The sequence below is a fragment of the Xiphophorus maculatus genome, chromosome 8, assembly GCF_002775205.1.
Source record: "Xiphophorus maculatus strain JP 163 A chromosome 8, X_maculatus-5.0-male, whole genome shotgun sequence".
Lineage (NCBI taxonomy): Eukaryota > Metazoa > Chordata > Actinopteri > Cyprinodontiformes > Poeciliidae > Xiphophorus > Xiphophorus maculatus.
In genome coordinates this window covers 26,608,967-26,626,017 of record NC_036450.1, presented here as the reverse complement: position 1 = coordinate 26,626,017, position 17,051 = coordinate 26,608,967, and the positions used below count along the sequence as shown (strand labels likewise).

Sequence of the window (17,051 nt, the reverse complement as noted above, 5' to 3'; positions counted from 1 at the left end):
CACAGAGGCATCCTCAGTGGAACAGGGAACAAAGAGAGAAGCTCTTAATGAGCTCTGCCACTGCTGGGACCCAAACTAGGCCAGCCAACGGGCCGTGCATGAGTGTGTGGTAGTGGTGGTGCGGGTGGTGCTGACACACACTGCAGCAGAGTGCAGAACCAGCAGTGGACTGTGGAGCAGCCACAGGAGCACGCCAGGTGACTGCAAACACTGCAGTGATGACCAAGTCCAACAAACAGCTGACCTGTCACTGCAGTGCTGCTGCTGCAGCTTACGGAGACGCTGTTCAGGGGGTCGTACATTTTCATGTTATTTCAGCTCCTGAACAGCTCAACAGCATCCTCTGGGTCAGTTCCTTCTTTTGTCCTGGTGGGGTGCAGGGCGGGAAACACTTCTGACTGAGCTCTTTTTCTGAGAAACCGCTTCTATTGCCCAAAACTTTATTAGCATCTTTGATGTTGGGGTTTTTGGTCAGCGGTGGCAGAGATCTAGGCCTGGCCTGATGTCTGTGTGAAAGGTGCTTCCATAAGTGCGGCAGTTCTCCACTGTTTTAAAACTCACTACAATGTTGTAGTCAAGACCACCTAACATGAGACCAAGACAAGATCAAGACCAGAGTGCATCGAGACCGAGACAAGATCAAGACTTTTAGGGTTTGAGACCGAGTCAAGACCAAGACCAGCGCCCCGCACTACATGATACAATAAAATGTGAAATATGATCAAAATTACTAATCAAATTGATCTGAAAGATTTGCATTCCCATAAAAACACTAAGATATTAAATACTTAGAGTTGAAATAAATTTAACCAATATTAAAAGCAGAACAAACCTTTTGTTCTGCTTATCTAAAAAGATAACGCCCTGGGCGGTTGCCCATATCATTCATGTCAGAAACTACCTCTGTCTGCACCATTAAACATAGTAATTAAGGCAATGCACTAACTGTTAACAACACTCAACTATGAACACTGACCAAGGAGCAACAAGCAAGAAGTAACCAAGCACAAGGCGCACACCATGACTGTTCTCACCCTCTCTCCCACTGCATGAAGCCAGGCAGCACAAAGCTGTAATGTCTACCATCATGGCAGACATTACAGTTGCCACTTTGAGCAAAAGTTTTATTTATTTGCGCAAGCCACTGCGCATGTCTCAGAGCGCTGCGTGTGAGTGAAAGGTGAGGAGGGGGTGGGGGAGAAACAGAAAGACGTAATTGGTAAGTCACGTTATTGCTTGGATTTTAATCGTTTTGCATCCAGTGAAAACAAACATGTTAACAAATAAACTGGATAGTGTGCTGTAAGTTTAGTGATATTTTCACAGTTAACTTCTTGACTGGTCTTGAAATAAAATCCAGAGTCCTCAGCGCCCAAGACCGAGACCATCAAAAAATGGTCTCGAGACCAAAACCGGTCTCGAGACCAAAACCGGTCTCGAGTACTTACAACGCTGACTCACTCTGATATAGAAAATCCATGGAGTTCAACTGGAAACAAACAAAAATGAACAACATTTTTTATTCCCTATTTTTTCTTTAGGCAACAACTTCCAGGCTCCAACACAGCAATCGATATGGAACATCTTAGACCTAAGCACAGAAAAGATGAACCAACCTGCAGCCTAAAACTTTAAAGCATATCATCAACAGGCAGCAGGAGGCCTCATTAGCTCCACCCATGCTTACTCTCAGTCAGGCCCATGTGGATGCTCCAGTAGTTCTGCAGACACTGCAGCTCCTTCTTCATGCCTCTCTTGCAGCGGCAGTCGTAGAGCGGCGAGTCTTGCAACACCTCTAGCGCCCCCTGGCACTCTTTGGAGGCCAGCATGGTGCTGCGCTCCTTGTCCCCGCCAGACAGACACTGGCGCATGATCCGGTAGCGGGAGCTACACTGGCTGTTCTGGTTGCACAGTTCTGAAGCTCGCACGCAGTCGGGAGGTTCCCTCCAGCCGGGAGATCCCAGCGCCGACTCACACACACACACATCTGAAGCATAAACAGAAAGACAGCAACGGCAGAAAGTTAAAGTTTGCGCCAGATGGAGCACGTCGAGCAGCAGACCAGGTCCAGGTTCAGGCTACGGGTGGAGCTCAGTTGGATGTTTTGTTTAGGTTTCAGTCTAAAAATGATCCAGGGTCAGACCTAGTATTAAAAGTTGGCAAATGTTCTGCAAATAATTTGGAGTTATGTTCCAACAACAATTCTGTGGATGCTGAACGAAGGCAGGGATCTATTGCTGTTATGAGGCTATGAGGTAATTATGAGGTCAGTCTTTCCGCTCTCAGTTCTACAAAGACGATTGACTTGACCAGTCCTGTTCAACGACATATTAATGAAAAATTATTGCAGCACACTTTTATTGAAGCACTGAAGCTACTGAGACAAGTCAAAACAGGGGACAATATTAACCTTCCTAGGAAAAAGACAGAGAAAATCTGGATCTTCTATTTAAAGGGTCTATTTCCCACAGACATGAATGAAGATCTATCTACTTATGAGGTTCAGTGAATGATTCTCTTTTGTATTTGTTTTACAATATATGTTACAAAATTAGGCTTTTGCTAAAGTACCTGTGATTACTATGTGGTTTTTCCTGTGATTTTTAACTCTACATTGCCTTGTCATTCTGGGAATGAACTACTTTAGATTTGTTAGGAGATGATAAGTTTAATGTTGATCCAGCGTATAATGTAACCAGAGCAATAACAACTATGTTTTGCCTTTGTTGCCTTAATTAAAAAGTATTTTAATAAAGCAGAAAAAAGACATGTTCAATGTAAAAATGCAGAATTATTAAAGCTTTAAGCTAATATAAAGTATTTCAGTGTAGGACTTATTGTTTAGGAGTTATTAGCCAAAGTGCAATATATTTTGCAATAGCGCCCCCTAGGTATTGGGGGATATGATTTTTCTTTATATAAGTAGTTGTAGGGGTTTTCTATCAGATTTCCCTTTTGGATTTTTTTCCAATGTTTTTTGTTTCCTCTGTTACAATTACAAAAGGTGTTATCACTTGGAGCCGGAAAGCCAATATTCCTCTCATTGCCTATTCTCCCCACTCCTAAAAAAGGATCCAAAGTTTTGTCTCTTGTTCCCCTGTTCTTCTTGCATTTTTAATCTTGAATTAAAACCTTCTTCTGAACAACCAGGAAAAAAGGATAATACTTGTATTTTCTCCAAAGGTTTTGATCAGGAGGGAATCTGTTCTGAGCTTTTTATGCAGGTATGTTATTTCCAGACTCCAAACAAAGGCAAAGTCTTACAGTACTTTACCTGAGCTGCAAAAATACAAAAATCACTATAATAGTCATACAAAGACAACAGATGCCTTCCTTCACCTCACAGTTCTTCCTTGTGCATCTGGCAAAAGCCAAAACAGACACCCACACAACTGGCTGACCTCTGTAGACGTAAATAACTTTCAGCAAATAGAAGTTTTACTGTTGGTTTCTGCCAGCAGCTCAGATCACTGAGCAGAAATCAACAGGCAGCAGTGGGGATTAATTAGCTCTGGAGAGAGCAACTAAATCTAAATCTAAATTCACCTTCAAGGTTACTGATGGTGGAAAACACCCAATTATGCAAATTAAACGTTGGTGCATTAAATAATTGATCAACATATCAACTGTGTCGTCAGTAAGGTGATGAGTTTTGACCCCAGCATCAATGACACAGGTTTACTTGGTTGACTGTTAAGGAATTTGCTGGCTCTGTTTATCTGTCATGTGGCATATTGCAGGCCACTTTGAGTTATTAATAATCCACCTTTCTGTCGATACTAGGAAATAATTCTGTCTGTCTGAGTTACCTAACCAATAACAAGGTAATTGTCCATGTATGTGTTCCAACACTCACTAATGTACCGACATAAGTGCAGTCTGGAACATGCTATCACACCCAGGACAGGAGTCACATGCAGCCTCTTCCAAAAACACTGCTGATAGCTGTGGTAGCCTACTGTCAAAGAAGTGTGAAAATGGCTGAGGAGGGTGATCGGCAAGAAGGAGTGGCCTTAAACGGTTCTACTACCACTGTGTTTTTTCATATTTTCCTACTGCTTGGAATGAAGGCGCTCTTCATTGTAGTAGACAGACTGTGGAATGTCAGCATACATGAAACATGTAATTAAACATGTCTTTTGGTGATATTGAAAGAGACAGCAATGGGCTTGTGACAAATGCCTGCTTCATTCACTGTGTGACACAGCGCCCCCTAAGGTGAGACAAGTGTTCAGAACCAGACACCACACATTCCACCGTGTCGTTACTCAGCACAGTGAACCCCTGCCTGGAAACGGTACAGTACTAACACATTTTTCAGTGGAACATAACTCCAAATTACTACCAGAAAATATACAATTTTGAGAATTTTTCTGTTGAGTGTCTCTAAAATACTTGACATGCTTTTGACTGGTGTTTGTAAAGCAGCCAATGGAGAGGCAGCGTTCATTTTTCTTTGTGCTGATTGGCTGTTCCTTCAAGAGCAGAGATAAGGAAGACAGTAGATGTTGTGCTGTAGTACCAAGATGGTTTCCACTGTGTGTATTACGGTATATTTGTATATTTTGGTATGCTTGAACTACAAAAACAGACAAAAACAGCATGTATAGAGTCTACCGTATTCACAGATTTCAGCTATTCATGGTTCTTAACCCCCATTAATTTCAGGATTTCATGGCACATATTATAATAATACTGTATAAGGCCAGGATGAAACCTTTAAGTATATTGCAAAAAACATTTTAAAAAATCTAATGTTTTAAGTCCCCAAATCTTAAAATACCTGCACTTCTATTTTGCCATTATCTCCTTCCATGATTGTATGGTCCAGGTTTTTTGGAGAGAAAAAATTTTAAAATAATAATTGAACAAAATTTCTAGGTTAAGGTTGTGCCAAAATGTTTACATAAAAAGAGTAAGTGCACTGAAAATTTCACCGATCTTCATTTAAACCAAGTGGGATTTAAGAACTATAGTATTCAATCATTCAGACACAGGTCACTTCAGAGGTAATACACCCCTGATAGTTACAGATAGAGCTACTGTGCAAGTGTGATATTTGTCATCGGAACAAGGTTGGACAGTAAATCTCAAGAGAGATATGCAGTAATACAAAGTCTATTTATGAGTTTTTAAAGCTACAGTCCCTCCACAGTGCCTAGCAAACGTAGTGAGGCCCATATTTTTTGGTCTTTTGGCGTATTGCAACCACAAGGAAGTCTGACAAATGGTTGAGATCAAGAAAAAAGCTGTACATCATTGTAATGTGCCAGAAAAAATGATAGATGGTTTGAAACACTCTTCATGAGAAATACTTTGCCAGTGCTTTCTAGAACCACTATCTGTTGCTGATGTAACCACAAGTGTCTTACTACAAATTGAACATTGACTCTGCTTTATTCCTGGTCATCATGATGTTCTTTGTTTCTCTACTGTTTTTTAAAGAACCTCTGAGGCCAAAAACAGAACATTTTCCTGTACTGTGACTTTAATTACACAGATAGACTCTGTTCTTCAGCTGGTTGCATCTAGTTTTGTATGTGAAACTCAGAGCAAAAGCACACAACCTTTTTACTAGAAAAGGATTCTGAATATGACCTCATTCTTTTTCTTCTGTTTCAGAGTTTTGCACTAAGGTTATTGCGCAGGATGAGTTGTATGGTGTGAACATAGTTTGGGACAGCAGGCAGTTTCCAAAGCAGCCTACAGTCAATCAAAACAGTGAGTAACCAGACATACTTAATGTCATACTTACTGTGTGGCTGAAACACCATTACTCCACTTGGCATGTCACTAGTTCTGCCCTCTTGACATGTCAGCTTCTTGTAAATTAGTGGGTGGTCTGCATGTGTGACCAATTATATCTAAGTGAGACAATTTCTTCTGGTGGTTACACTTAATCTTTCTTTTTTTGCCAGTAAACATGTTTATTTAATTTTGCAATCTGTTGTAAAATCTGGAGAGGTGAAGACCTCCGCTCCCTGACGGAGGCAAATTCGAAAACGGATCATAAAAGCAGCTTTTGAACAGGTTCTGTAGCGTTGCATGTTATGTTATGCAAAATCTCAGGAACATTTTTCAGTTTTTACAACTAAATGCCAAAAAAGAGCATTATGATTGATTTGCTAAGTGGTACTGTGAAATCTGCTGAGTGATGTATTTGATCGTTTGGGTTTTGGGGGTTTTAATGAATATCTAACCTACACCTGAGATTTATGGAATAAAAATAAGAAAATATGTATAAATTATTTCCTCTGAGAAAAATCTAGATTTTATTTGTGTTCCTTCTCTATTTCAAAACCATCTGCTAATCATCTAATTCATTTATAAGTGACCAGTTGGTGTTCTGTCTCAGGGTTCCTCATAGGTAGGGCAGGTGACTAGCTGTGGTCAGCTGGTTTTAACAAGGCTAACAATCATTCTGTGGTTGGTTGAGCATCAAAATAATACACCTACTAATAAATTACCTCATTCAGGTTGTAAAAATGATCTATGACTGGATTTGTTTTTTATGGTACAACAGGGCAATAAAGGCCCTCTGCTGGAGCGAATGGTCAACAACATCAAACAATGGCTATTAAACGGCACTCAGGATCGTTTAGGAGAAAACCACAGCAGCAAAGATTTACACTTCAATACTTTGTTCTCAAAAAGATAACTCTTTTCAGTTATTTTCAGTGTTCTTTAAGTTTAAAGAGCATTTATGTAATCTGTAAGATGTGTGAGATGTGACATGCACTGGAAAATCTGAATAAAAAAGTTAAAAAAAAAAAGTTTAAAGAGCATTTAATATGCTTGTTTAATGTCTCGTGATCATCCTGTATAATTTGATGATCTGCTGCAGAATGAAATAATCCACCCAACGTGTAAATTAGAAGGAGTTCCGCGACTGCAAGATCAGATCAGATAAACTTGTGTTGCCTCAGAGAGAGAGAGAGAGTCCAGGTGGGAATGATGCGCTCAGATTGTCTTGCAAATACAAAAGAGCAACAAGACATGGAGATAAAACTGAAGTGAAACCGGACAAAGAAAAGCAAGACAGACTAAAAACGGAAATGCTGCCCGGTAATTACACAGAATGGAGAAATAAGAAAAAGAAAGTTTCTTTCAAACAGTGAAGCAGTTTGCTTAGACAGGAATCATGTTTGTCCAACAAGCGCGTTGATTTAATGCAATAACTGCAAATATTTTCAGTTGATTTTCTACCAGTTTTCTGAAGTGTCACAGTGCTTCCAGCCCACATATCTCCACATAGAACAGCCTGCCACTGACACGGCAGGCTGCCCCCCACTGAACCCGTTCACACAGGGCTGGTGGGTGACATCTTAATGGGTTTAACGTTCCTCGTGGAAAGGGAGGGCTGAGGGGGAGACGGACCAAAGTGCACGCGGGCGAGACCCAGTGCCCTCCGCTGTGTGTGCGCGCGTGTGTGTAGGCGTGTGCACGCGCCACTTGTGTACTCACCCAACACAAACACCACAGAGATGATGTTAATCAGGAACATGTCGCGTCCGGCTGTAATCCCTCTGCTCAGTTTGCTGTACTTCTTTTTCACCTTTCTCTTCTCTCTCTTTCTGTCTGTCTACTCGGGCTCCGCTGACATGGTGGAGCGAACGCAGCCTGGATCCCCGAGCCGACCCCCCTCCGACTCAGAGCAGAGCAGGACTGATGGCTCGGTCCGTCACGGGGCGAACATTCCGCTGAGCTCCTCGGGAATCCGCTGAGAAAGACCCGGGAAAGACTTTGACCGTTCCTGTTAGAGCGTCCACGCGCTGCCCCCAGCCAACTTTTCCAGGTGGTCTGTCTGTCTGTCTGTCTGTCGGTGTGAGTTTGGACTGTCTGCCTCTTCCTTTCTTAGGCGAAGTCTTACAGAACGCACCGACAGAATGTCTCTGTTTGACTTGAACCTCCACGGGCAACTCCAAAGCAGCACGATGCGCTCTGGCACGTGCGTCTCGTATCCACTCCAGCTGCCTCGTGGGTCCACTGGCTCAAGCAAACCGGGCGCGTGCGACTGCTGCTGAGGAACCTTCAAACGGCCCCGCTCCTTCCCTCCTGACACGCGCAGATACACTTAGAAAGGCGCGTGCCAGAGTCTCTCGCTCTCTCTCCTTTTCCAGGTATCCAACAAGCTCCTCGCACACGCAATGACTCCGCGTGATGAGTCAAGCGTGCAATATGAGATGTATGGAAGAAAAAAACAACTATTTCATTAGAATCTGGTTTTCCTGTGCAATTATCTATAGGTTTTGTATGTGTGTGTGTGTGTGGGGGGGGGGGGGGGGGGGGGGGGGGGCACGTTTGTTTCTAATACCTTGTGGGAACCCACATGTTTGCGCAGCTATCACAACGTAGTATATGTCAGGAAAATGGGGTGTGTGGGTGTGTGGGCGCAGGTGGGTGGGCGTGTGTGTGTGTGAGAGAGAGTCTTTAAAATTTACATTTGTAGAAATTAACTTGTGGTGACCTTCTGGTGATCCAAACCAAATTCTATTCTATTCTATAGAATAGAATCTATTATTTTTAGAATAGAATGGAATTCTATTCTATTCAGCCTAAACTACTGGCCCAGTAGTTTAGGATGGGCCAGAGGTGAATATATTGAAGTGCATCTTTCTCTTTAAACACATGTAGAAGAATATCATATTATATCACATCACATATCATGTCATAAAAGATCTGAAGTTCAAACTTTCTGGTCACGGTGACTGTTGTCAGAACAGCCTCTCCTGGGGAAGCTGGAGACAACAAAAACTTTCAGTGGATTATTCTGAACTCTCATAGTTCTGAAATTATAGATTTGTCATGGAATACTTTGTCCATATAAAATGGATAGGAAGATTAGAAATTTATGAAGTGCAGCCTAACTTTAGAGCAGCCTATACACTTTGTGGAAACTGTCACCATAAACCCAACAAAGCGGGCATGTTTTTGTGGAGTATGGACATAGCTGAAAATCAAAATGTTTGGAGAAAAGAATGAAAGAGCATGTCAGGGCACAAACACTAAGCATGAAATTGAAGCTTTGAAGGTCCCTGTGAGGACAGCATGACCTTCATCATTCATAAAAGGAAGAAGTTCCTACAATGAGCTCAGCAGAGTTGCAGTTCCACCAGGACTTAGCTAATTGCCGCTGCTGCTAGTGTGGAGGAACTGAGTGGAGAAGGCATGTTCTGTGTGTGTGTGCAGGGGGGAGGGGGGGGGGGGGTACCTGATCCTGCTGTTCCACCTGTATTTCCCCTCTGTGGGACAATAAATCCTAATACTATTCTATTCTATTCAAAAAGGAACATGGCCGCCCATCTGGAGTTTGTCAAAAAGCACCTGACTGTAAGAAACAAGATTTGTTGGTCCGATGAGAGTAAGGTTGAACTCTCTGTGAATGCCAGGAGTCATGGAGGAAACTCCACCATCCCCACAGAGAAGCATGGTAGTGGCAGCATCATGCCATGGGGATGTTTTGAAGCAGCAGATCAGTCAGAACAGAATGAAAGATGACTGCAGAGATGTCTGGATCAGTAATGTAATAAGCAAAGGCTGTGAATTCTTACATAAAAGGAATTTTATCTGTATTTTCATAATTACTATAATAATGGAAGAGTTCAACTCTGTAGTAGTTATTTTTTCAGTTAATTTATATGCGTTCTTGTGAAATTAAATAAGCTGCTTCTAGCTATAGTTGGCAACAACAGTTCAGAGACTAACGTCGAATTGAAGGGATTATTAGCTGAATGTTATTCAGAGCAATACGCAGTCTTTGATGTGTGGGTTCACCTTACTATAAGATCCTGGGTTTATTAGTGATTTCTCCTCTCTTTCTCTTTTTGTCTCTGTAGTTGAACATCATCACCCGGAAGAGATGGAGATGAATCGACAATCAGGTTTATCATCCCAACATGTAACATTTAAATTCATCTTCGGTCCAGGATCACCTCTCAGAGGAGAAGGAAAAACATACAAAAGCCCAAAAAGACATGCAGCACACAGACAAGGTAATCACTCTTGTGCCTGTAGGGAATAGAAACACTGCTTACAGGACTGACGGATTGCCTGTAAAAATCCTACAGATGCATCACTCTTCATTAGTCCTGCCTGAAAGGAAAACTTAGCAATGTTAGACTCAGAAGTAATGGGACACTGTGCTGTTATGAAAATACTACTGTACCAAAAATCATATTTGATTGTAGATTTTTTACACCGTTTGGGACATTGATAACAATACTGTATATGGAATCTCAAATAAGAAAAATTTGATGAAGAAAAGGAAAATAAAGATTCTTTAAAGCCCATTATTCAGTGTCTGATAGAGCCATATATATATTGGACTACTGAAGGAAACCTTTCTGTAACTCTGTAACACAAAGGTAACTCAATGTAACACTCTGTTACATTGAGCCACCAAGAAAAATGTAAAATAATAGAGGGAGGACGCTGAATGCTCCCGGCCAAGAAGCATCTATGAGGGGCTACAACACAATCTATGTACGGAATATAGTCAAATAAATCACATTCAAGTCAGTTCAGTTTATTTAAATAGCACCAATTAAAACAAATGCTGTCTGAATGCATTTCACAAAAAAACTTCAATTCAATCATACACACAACATACAGTATATTCCAATTGATCCTAGTCATCAAATATACAGCAGGCTCAATTAATTATTCAAAGTAAATTAAAAAGTTTCTATGGAAACCAAGCAGATTGTGCTACAAAATCATTGATAACAAGAATGTGGGTAGTACCAGTTACATTTATCTGAGTAATGATTTAATGCACAGTCCATTTTATTTGTTCCTGAGTAATGTTGTTACTTTTACAATACAAGTAACTTCAATGTAGAAAGAAAAGACACAGTCATATTTAATTAATCATAATGTAGGATGATAATATGTCTTTAGACTCCAGATATTGGAAACAGATTCTAAATTTCTGCACACAAGAGCTAACGTTTATGCTAGTCTGATGATAATTACTCAGCATTTTCTACATGTCAATGTTTACATCATTATTGCTCATTCAGTATGAATAAACAACACGTTAGAAAAGTTACATAAACATTTGTTTATATACTTATATGAAACAAGAATCCAATTTTCTGTGCCCCCTTAAAAAAGCTATCAAATGGAGGCGGGTCTGCAGGTTCATCACACAGTCTGGTAATGACCAATCAGCTAAAAGAAGTTGGTGAAGCAGGGCAGCATGTGAAACACATCGGGTCATCAGAACCAAGACTGAGAAGTGTTGGACCCAGGCAAATCAAGTTCTCTGCAAAACAGTAAATGTTCCAATCCTTCAGCTTCAGCTTCCATTTTGGTTGACATTCTAGTCCATGAATAATTTCTCCTGAGTCCATCTGCACAGCTCATGACTCAGAGCTTCACATCAATTAAAACAAGACTCAAAAGTGTGACACAATAAAAGCATCCCTGCTGCTTTTTCATGCATATTTTTAGCTAATATAGCAATTAAATTGTTTGAGACGTCAGCAGGTCTACCTGGACCCCATGTGCATTGCTCATCAGCTGGCCACTCAACAAATGAAAGGTAGCACTGAGTTGAAATCCATTTTTTATTTTGTCAAAGCGCTCATTGACACAGAGATTCTCACAGCGTGACCCCAAAAACCTTTCATTGCGCATTAGGTTTCTGGCCATTACCTCTAAGTTCAGCATGCTCTGGATTGTACATTAATATTCCTTTAATTGACTCATTATTTAGTCTGCTGCCAAGAACAGCTCACTCTGGCAACATTATACACAACCATTCAGTGACTCCATGAAACACGTCATATAAATCGATTACACAGCCCCCCCCCCCACACACACACACACACACACACACACACACAGACTGATAAGTCTTAGGTTATAGTTAATGAAAACACATTTAAGATAAAAAATATTATTTCAGACAAGTAAGGGAAGCAGCATCATAGCCAGCGACTCTAATAGACTAGACAAAATCATCAGGAAAGCTGGCTCTGTACTGGGACTAAGGCTGGAGTCCCTGGAAACTGTGGTGGAGAGGAGGACACTGAAGAAGGTTCTGTCTATTATGGACAATAAACAGCACCCTCTCCACCACATAGTGGACAGACAGCAGAGCACCTTCTCACATAGGCTGCTCCAGCTCCGCTGTCGTGGGGACAGATACAGGAAATCCTTCCTGCCACATGCCATCTCACTGTACAATAAAAGCTAAATTATTGTTCTGCACTAATCAGTCCAATTTTGCACAACTGCACTGTGGCACACTGCTGTACATATATTTACATATACATACTGTATCTGCATTTTTTTTTAATCTTTGCAAGGACTGCTCTAAGCTGCTTTTTATATTGACAGCATGTTATATTTTATTTTTATTTTTTTTATCTTGTCTACAATTGCTACTCAGTGGTGGTTGTTGTGTGTCTTGTCTCTATGCTGTAACTGCAAAATAATTTCTCTGCTGGGATGAATAAAGTAATTCTATTCTATTCTATTCTATTCTATTCTAAGTAGAAAAATCCTTTCAATAAAGAAATGTGGGCTTAGTATAAAGTATGTTCAATGCCTGTTTCAAACGTACTTTTAATCTAATAAACAAGCCTCGTCAGAACACATTCTCGACCAAATAGCTCCAAAATATTCATGCACACAACACTTGTGGAAAAGCATGGTTAAAAATAAATCCTCCAGCTAAACGTATACACAAACAACAAACACTTAATGCAATATATAAAATTAGAAACCCCCACACAGGTGAACTAACAGATAATCCAGAGGAAATAGAGGGCATTTTTCGAGAATATTATGAGAAACTGTATACACAACCTGAATTTGCACATGAGGAGGAAATGAGAACCTTTTTAAATGCATTAGACTTACCAACAATTGGCAAACTACAAAATGAGGCACTGACAGCAGCAATCACAACAGAGGAAGTGAAACAGGCGATAAATACATTAAAAAATAATAAGTCGCCAGGCAGTGATGGATACCCGGCAGAGTGGTACAAGATGTTTAGAGAAGCGTTGACACCAGTACTTCCAGCTTCTTTCAATTGGACCCTCAATAACAATCAAATCCCTCCATCATGGAGTGAAGCTATCATCTCAGTCATCCCAAAACAAGAAAAAGATCAGGAACACTGTGGCAATTATAGACCAATTTCATTGTTAAACGTAGATTATAAGATATACACAACCATTATTTCTAATAGATTAAATACCTTTGTAACAGAATTGATAGAGGAAGATCAAACAGGATTTATGAGGACGTCAAACACATGATAATATTAGAAGAGTTCTACATATAGTAGATCAAGCGCAGCTGAAGAAGCAAAGTACCATACTAGTAAGTGTTGATGCAGAAAAAGCATTTGGTTTAGTAAATTGGGAATTTCTATATAAAACATTAGAGCGATTTGGATTCAGTAATAAATCAATACAGTGTATAAAGACATTATATCATCACCTCACAGCGAGAATTAAAATAAACGGAAGCCTGACTGACAAATTCAACATACAAAGATCAACCAGACAGGGGTGCTGTCTATCACCTACACTGTTCGCCCTCTTTATAGAGCCTCTGGCGCAGGCAGTACGACAAGACGATAAAATTAAGGAAGTTATAGTAAATGGAGAGGAACACAAAATAAGGCTTTTTGCAGACGATGTAATAACTTTCCTTGAACAGCCAAATGAATCGCTACCAGCGCTGATGAATCTCTTTGGAAAGTATGGCTGTCTTTCAGGATATAAAATTAATGTAACCAAAACACAAATTCTAACACTCAATTACATTCCATCAAAAGAAATTCAGGAAACATTTCCCATCAAATGGAATATGAAGGAAATTAAATACCTAGGGGTTAACATTACCAAAGGGTTATCTACACTGTATAAAGCAAATTACGATAAAATAAGCCAGGAGATACAAAAAGATATAGATAGATGGACTACTTTGCCCTTGGATCTGAACTCAAGAATTGAAATTATTAAAATAAATGTGCAAGCAAAACTTCTATATCTGTTCCAATCATTACCAATAGAGGTTCTTGTGGGACAAGATAATATCAAGATTCATTTGGGGTGGCAAAAAACCTAGAGTGAAATATGAAACTCTTCAGCTACCAAAAGACAAGGGGGGTATCCCTCCCAAAATTAAGGGAGTACTTCTGTGCAGCTCAGCTCAGACATGTCATATGCTGGTGCACACCAGACTACATAGCTAAGTGGAAAGATATGGAGAAAGAGTTTGGAGGATACCCAATTCAAAGTGTTATTGGGGATGAAGATAGATATGAGAAGATCAAGAAATACATGGATCCAATTACAGTGTTTACACTGGAATTGTGGTTCAAAACATTAAAAAAAGCACAGGATAAAGAAAGAAATGAAAATGCTCAGGTGGGTAGCATATGATAGTGATTTCAAACCAGCAATGTATGATAAAGGGTTCAAACAATGGATAAGCAAAGGGGTCACAGGATGGTTTACCATTCAGAAAGATGGGGAGCTGGAGAGTTTTCAGAAAATGAAGGAGAAGTATAATTTAGATAAACATGAATTTTACAGGTACCTGTAATTGAGAGACTATTATAAGACAGAAATCAGGTGGGATCCCTCTGTGGAAGTGAATGGGGTGATTAAAATTGTGATAAATTCATTCAGTGGAACAAAAATTAAAATAATCTCTACTCTATATCAAAAACTGATGACGAACAAACATTCAACTAAGTACATAAAAGAAAAGTGGGAATCAGAGCTTAACATGACAATTTCAGATGGAGACTGGTTGGATATGTGGAAAACACATCAGACATTCACCAATTGGCGGATATGGAGGGAATTCACATGGAAAAATCTAATATGATTTTTCATTACGCCTAAAGTCAAGAATAGATATAAGGACACAAACATGGGGTGTTGGCGGAATTGTGGATCAATGAACACAGATCAATCTCACATATTCTGGTACTGTCCTAAAATTGTTCAATTTTGGAAAAATGTACATGAAACTGTGAAGAACAACACTGCTGCTGGAGTTCTGACTAAAACCAGGAAGATAGAGAACATCCCTACACTGAGAGAATAGACTTTAAAATACTGTTAGTTTATAAATCACTGAACGGCTTAGCGCCACAATACATTAAAGATCTGATGTTGTCGTATCAACCTTCCAGACCTCTCAGGTCTTCTGGTTCTGGTTCTGCTCAGCATCAAGAACCAAACATGGAGAAGCAGCATTCAGCTGCTATGAACCACAAATCTGGAACAAACTTCCAGAAAACTGCAAGATTGCAGAAATACTGAGTTCCTTAAGCTCAAGAAACAATTCCATTTAGAATTACCTTTGATTCACAGTAACTAGAAAATAGATTCATTCTCACCTGGATTCCAACTCATCATTACTTCTCATGTGAAGCATTTGAACTGCCTTGTGTGATACAAAAAAACAGGACTTGACTGATGGCCCCTCACTTTGGGACAGGGTAGGTCTGGAGCACATGACCTTCTCCAGAATGACCTCTCCAGTGGGTCCGGTGACCTCTGGGCTGCCCTCCAAAGACTTCTCTTCTGCTTCGTCTGAATTCTGTTCTTTGTCATCATTCTTACGTCTCTGTGTTTTCTCTGTGGTTCTCACTTTTTGTTTCCACCAGTTCTTTCTTTAATTACCACTTCATATCATTCTGTCTATCTCCTGGTCAAACTGAGACTCATAACCAATCTGCGTGAGCAAGAATTCTAGCTATCTTATACAAGTTCAAATACTTACATGATTTTCATAAGGATTTTTTTTTTTTGAATTTTGTTAAATTAAACTACACAATAGGTATTACTGGCTGTTTCTTTATAGGTGAAAACAAAAAACAGATCTGGGATGAAATACAACTCAAACCCCTAACACCCCCTCCCACACACACACGCGCACACACAACACACAAACTGGTATGAAACCTTTTATCAGTGAGAAAGCATAGCAAAGCTATAACCTGGTATTGAAATGCGGTTTAGAGTGCAGCATATTTACATGTGGGAACATGTTGGAAAGCAGAGCTTGAGATCAGAGGCAACAAGGACTTTTCTTCTTCTCATAAAATGGATCATCCATTCATTTTGAGACGTGTTCATCCAACCAGCAGAATTCTGCAAAGGGCTGCACCCAACTCCCTCATTAACTCAAATTTGCCTCCACAGATCAAAGGAGCTACAGCACAAACTCGGAGCTCTGCATCAGCCGGTACAAATACTACATATTTACATGGAGCAAAATAAATAAATAAACTCTGTTTTTTAGTCTCTCTTTCTATTTTAAGAGTCGATGCAGCAGAAGCAGAACCTTCTGTTCTGGTTTTAATGAACCTGAGGTGACACAGATCCTGACTCTGAATTTATAGGTTCATTGCTTTCGCCTCAGGAGAGGATCTAAGCAATTAGCTGACTTTCTGATATATGTTCACTAGCTGTGACAACATTTGAATCTCATTACAGAAAAGGGAATTTGTTACACGATCATGTGAAACCTTTCTGAAAGTAAGACGGGCTGGATGCAAGGCAGAGATTTTCAGAGTCCTACTGAGGAGTGCATCTGTTTTATGATCATGTTCAGTGTTGTGCGATTGAATACACACTGACTGAAGTTTTTCACATCTTGTCGTAACAATCCTAGAAGTTGACTGTAATTTTATGCGATAGGCCAAAACAAAGACTTACGTGGCAGAAATAGGAAATCAGGCATAGTTTTCCTTTTTTTTTGACCAAGAAGAATCTGAAAATTCTGGTGTACATTTTTCATACAGCCTCCACTTGCTGCAATTACAGCTGAAAATCATATGAAGCTTTTACTAGTTTTGCATCTACACCAAAACCTTTCTTTGCAAAATAAGCTCAAGCTCTGTCAGGTTATCTGTGAAAAGCAATTTTATCCCAGTTGTTTCATCTTCAGGGCCCTTTTGTCTAATATCTTCCTCAGATTGCAACACTTAATAGTCACAGCTATGCAGATGGTACAAAGCTATACATTTGCCACTGCAGTTTAGTTTTTCTTACTTGCTTGTCATCTTA

The 17,051-nt window shown here is 40.0% G+C and overlaps 1 protein-coding gene across 1 annotated transcript in view; it reads right to left on the bottom strand.

Annotated features, from left to right (window-relative positions):
* LOC102217204 (GDNF family receptor alpha-2-like) overlaps positions 1 to 7,547 on the bottom strand; it is a 119,687-nt gene extending 112,140 nt beyond the window's left edge. Inside the window, exons 1-2 of the mRNA XM_023338157.1 lie at positions 7,465 to 7,547; positions 1,688 to 1,987 (exon numbers count right to left, since the gene is read on the bottom strand). Coding sequence (XP_023193925.1) covers positions 1,688 to 1,987; positions 7,465 to 7,504 — 340 coding nt within the window. The 5' untranslated portion in view covers positions 7,505 to 7,547. The remainder of the gene's footprint in view (positions 1 to 1,687; positions 1,988 to 7,464) is intronic.
* Between the last annotated feature and the right edge of the window lie 9,504 nt (positions 7,548 to 17,051).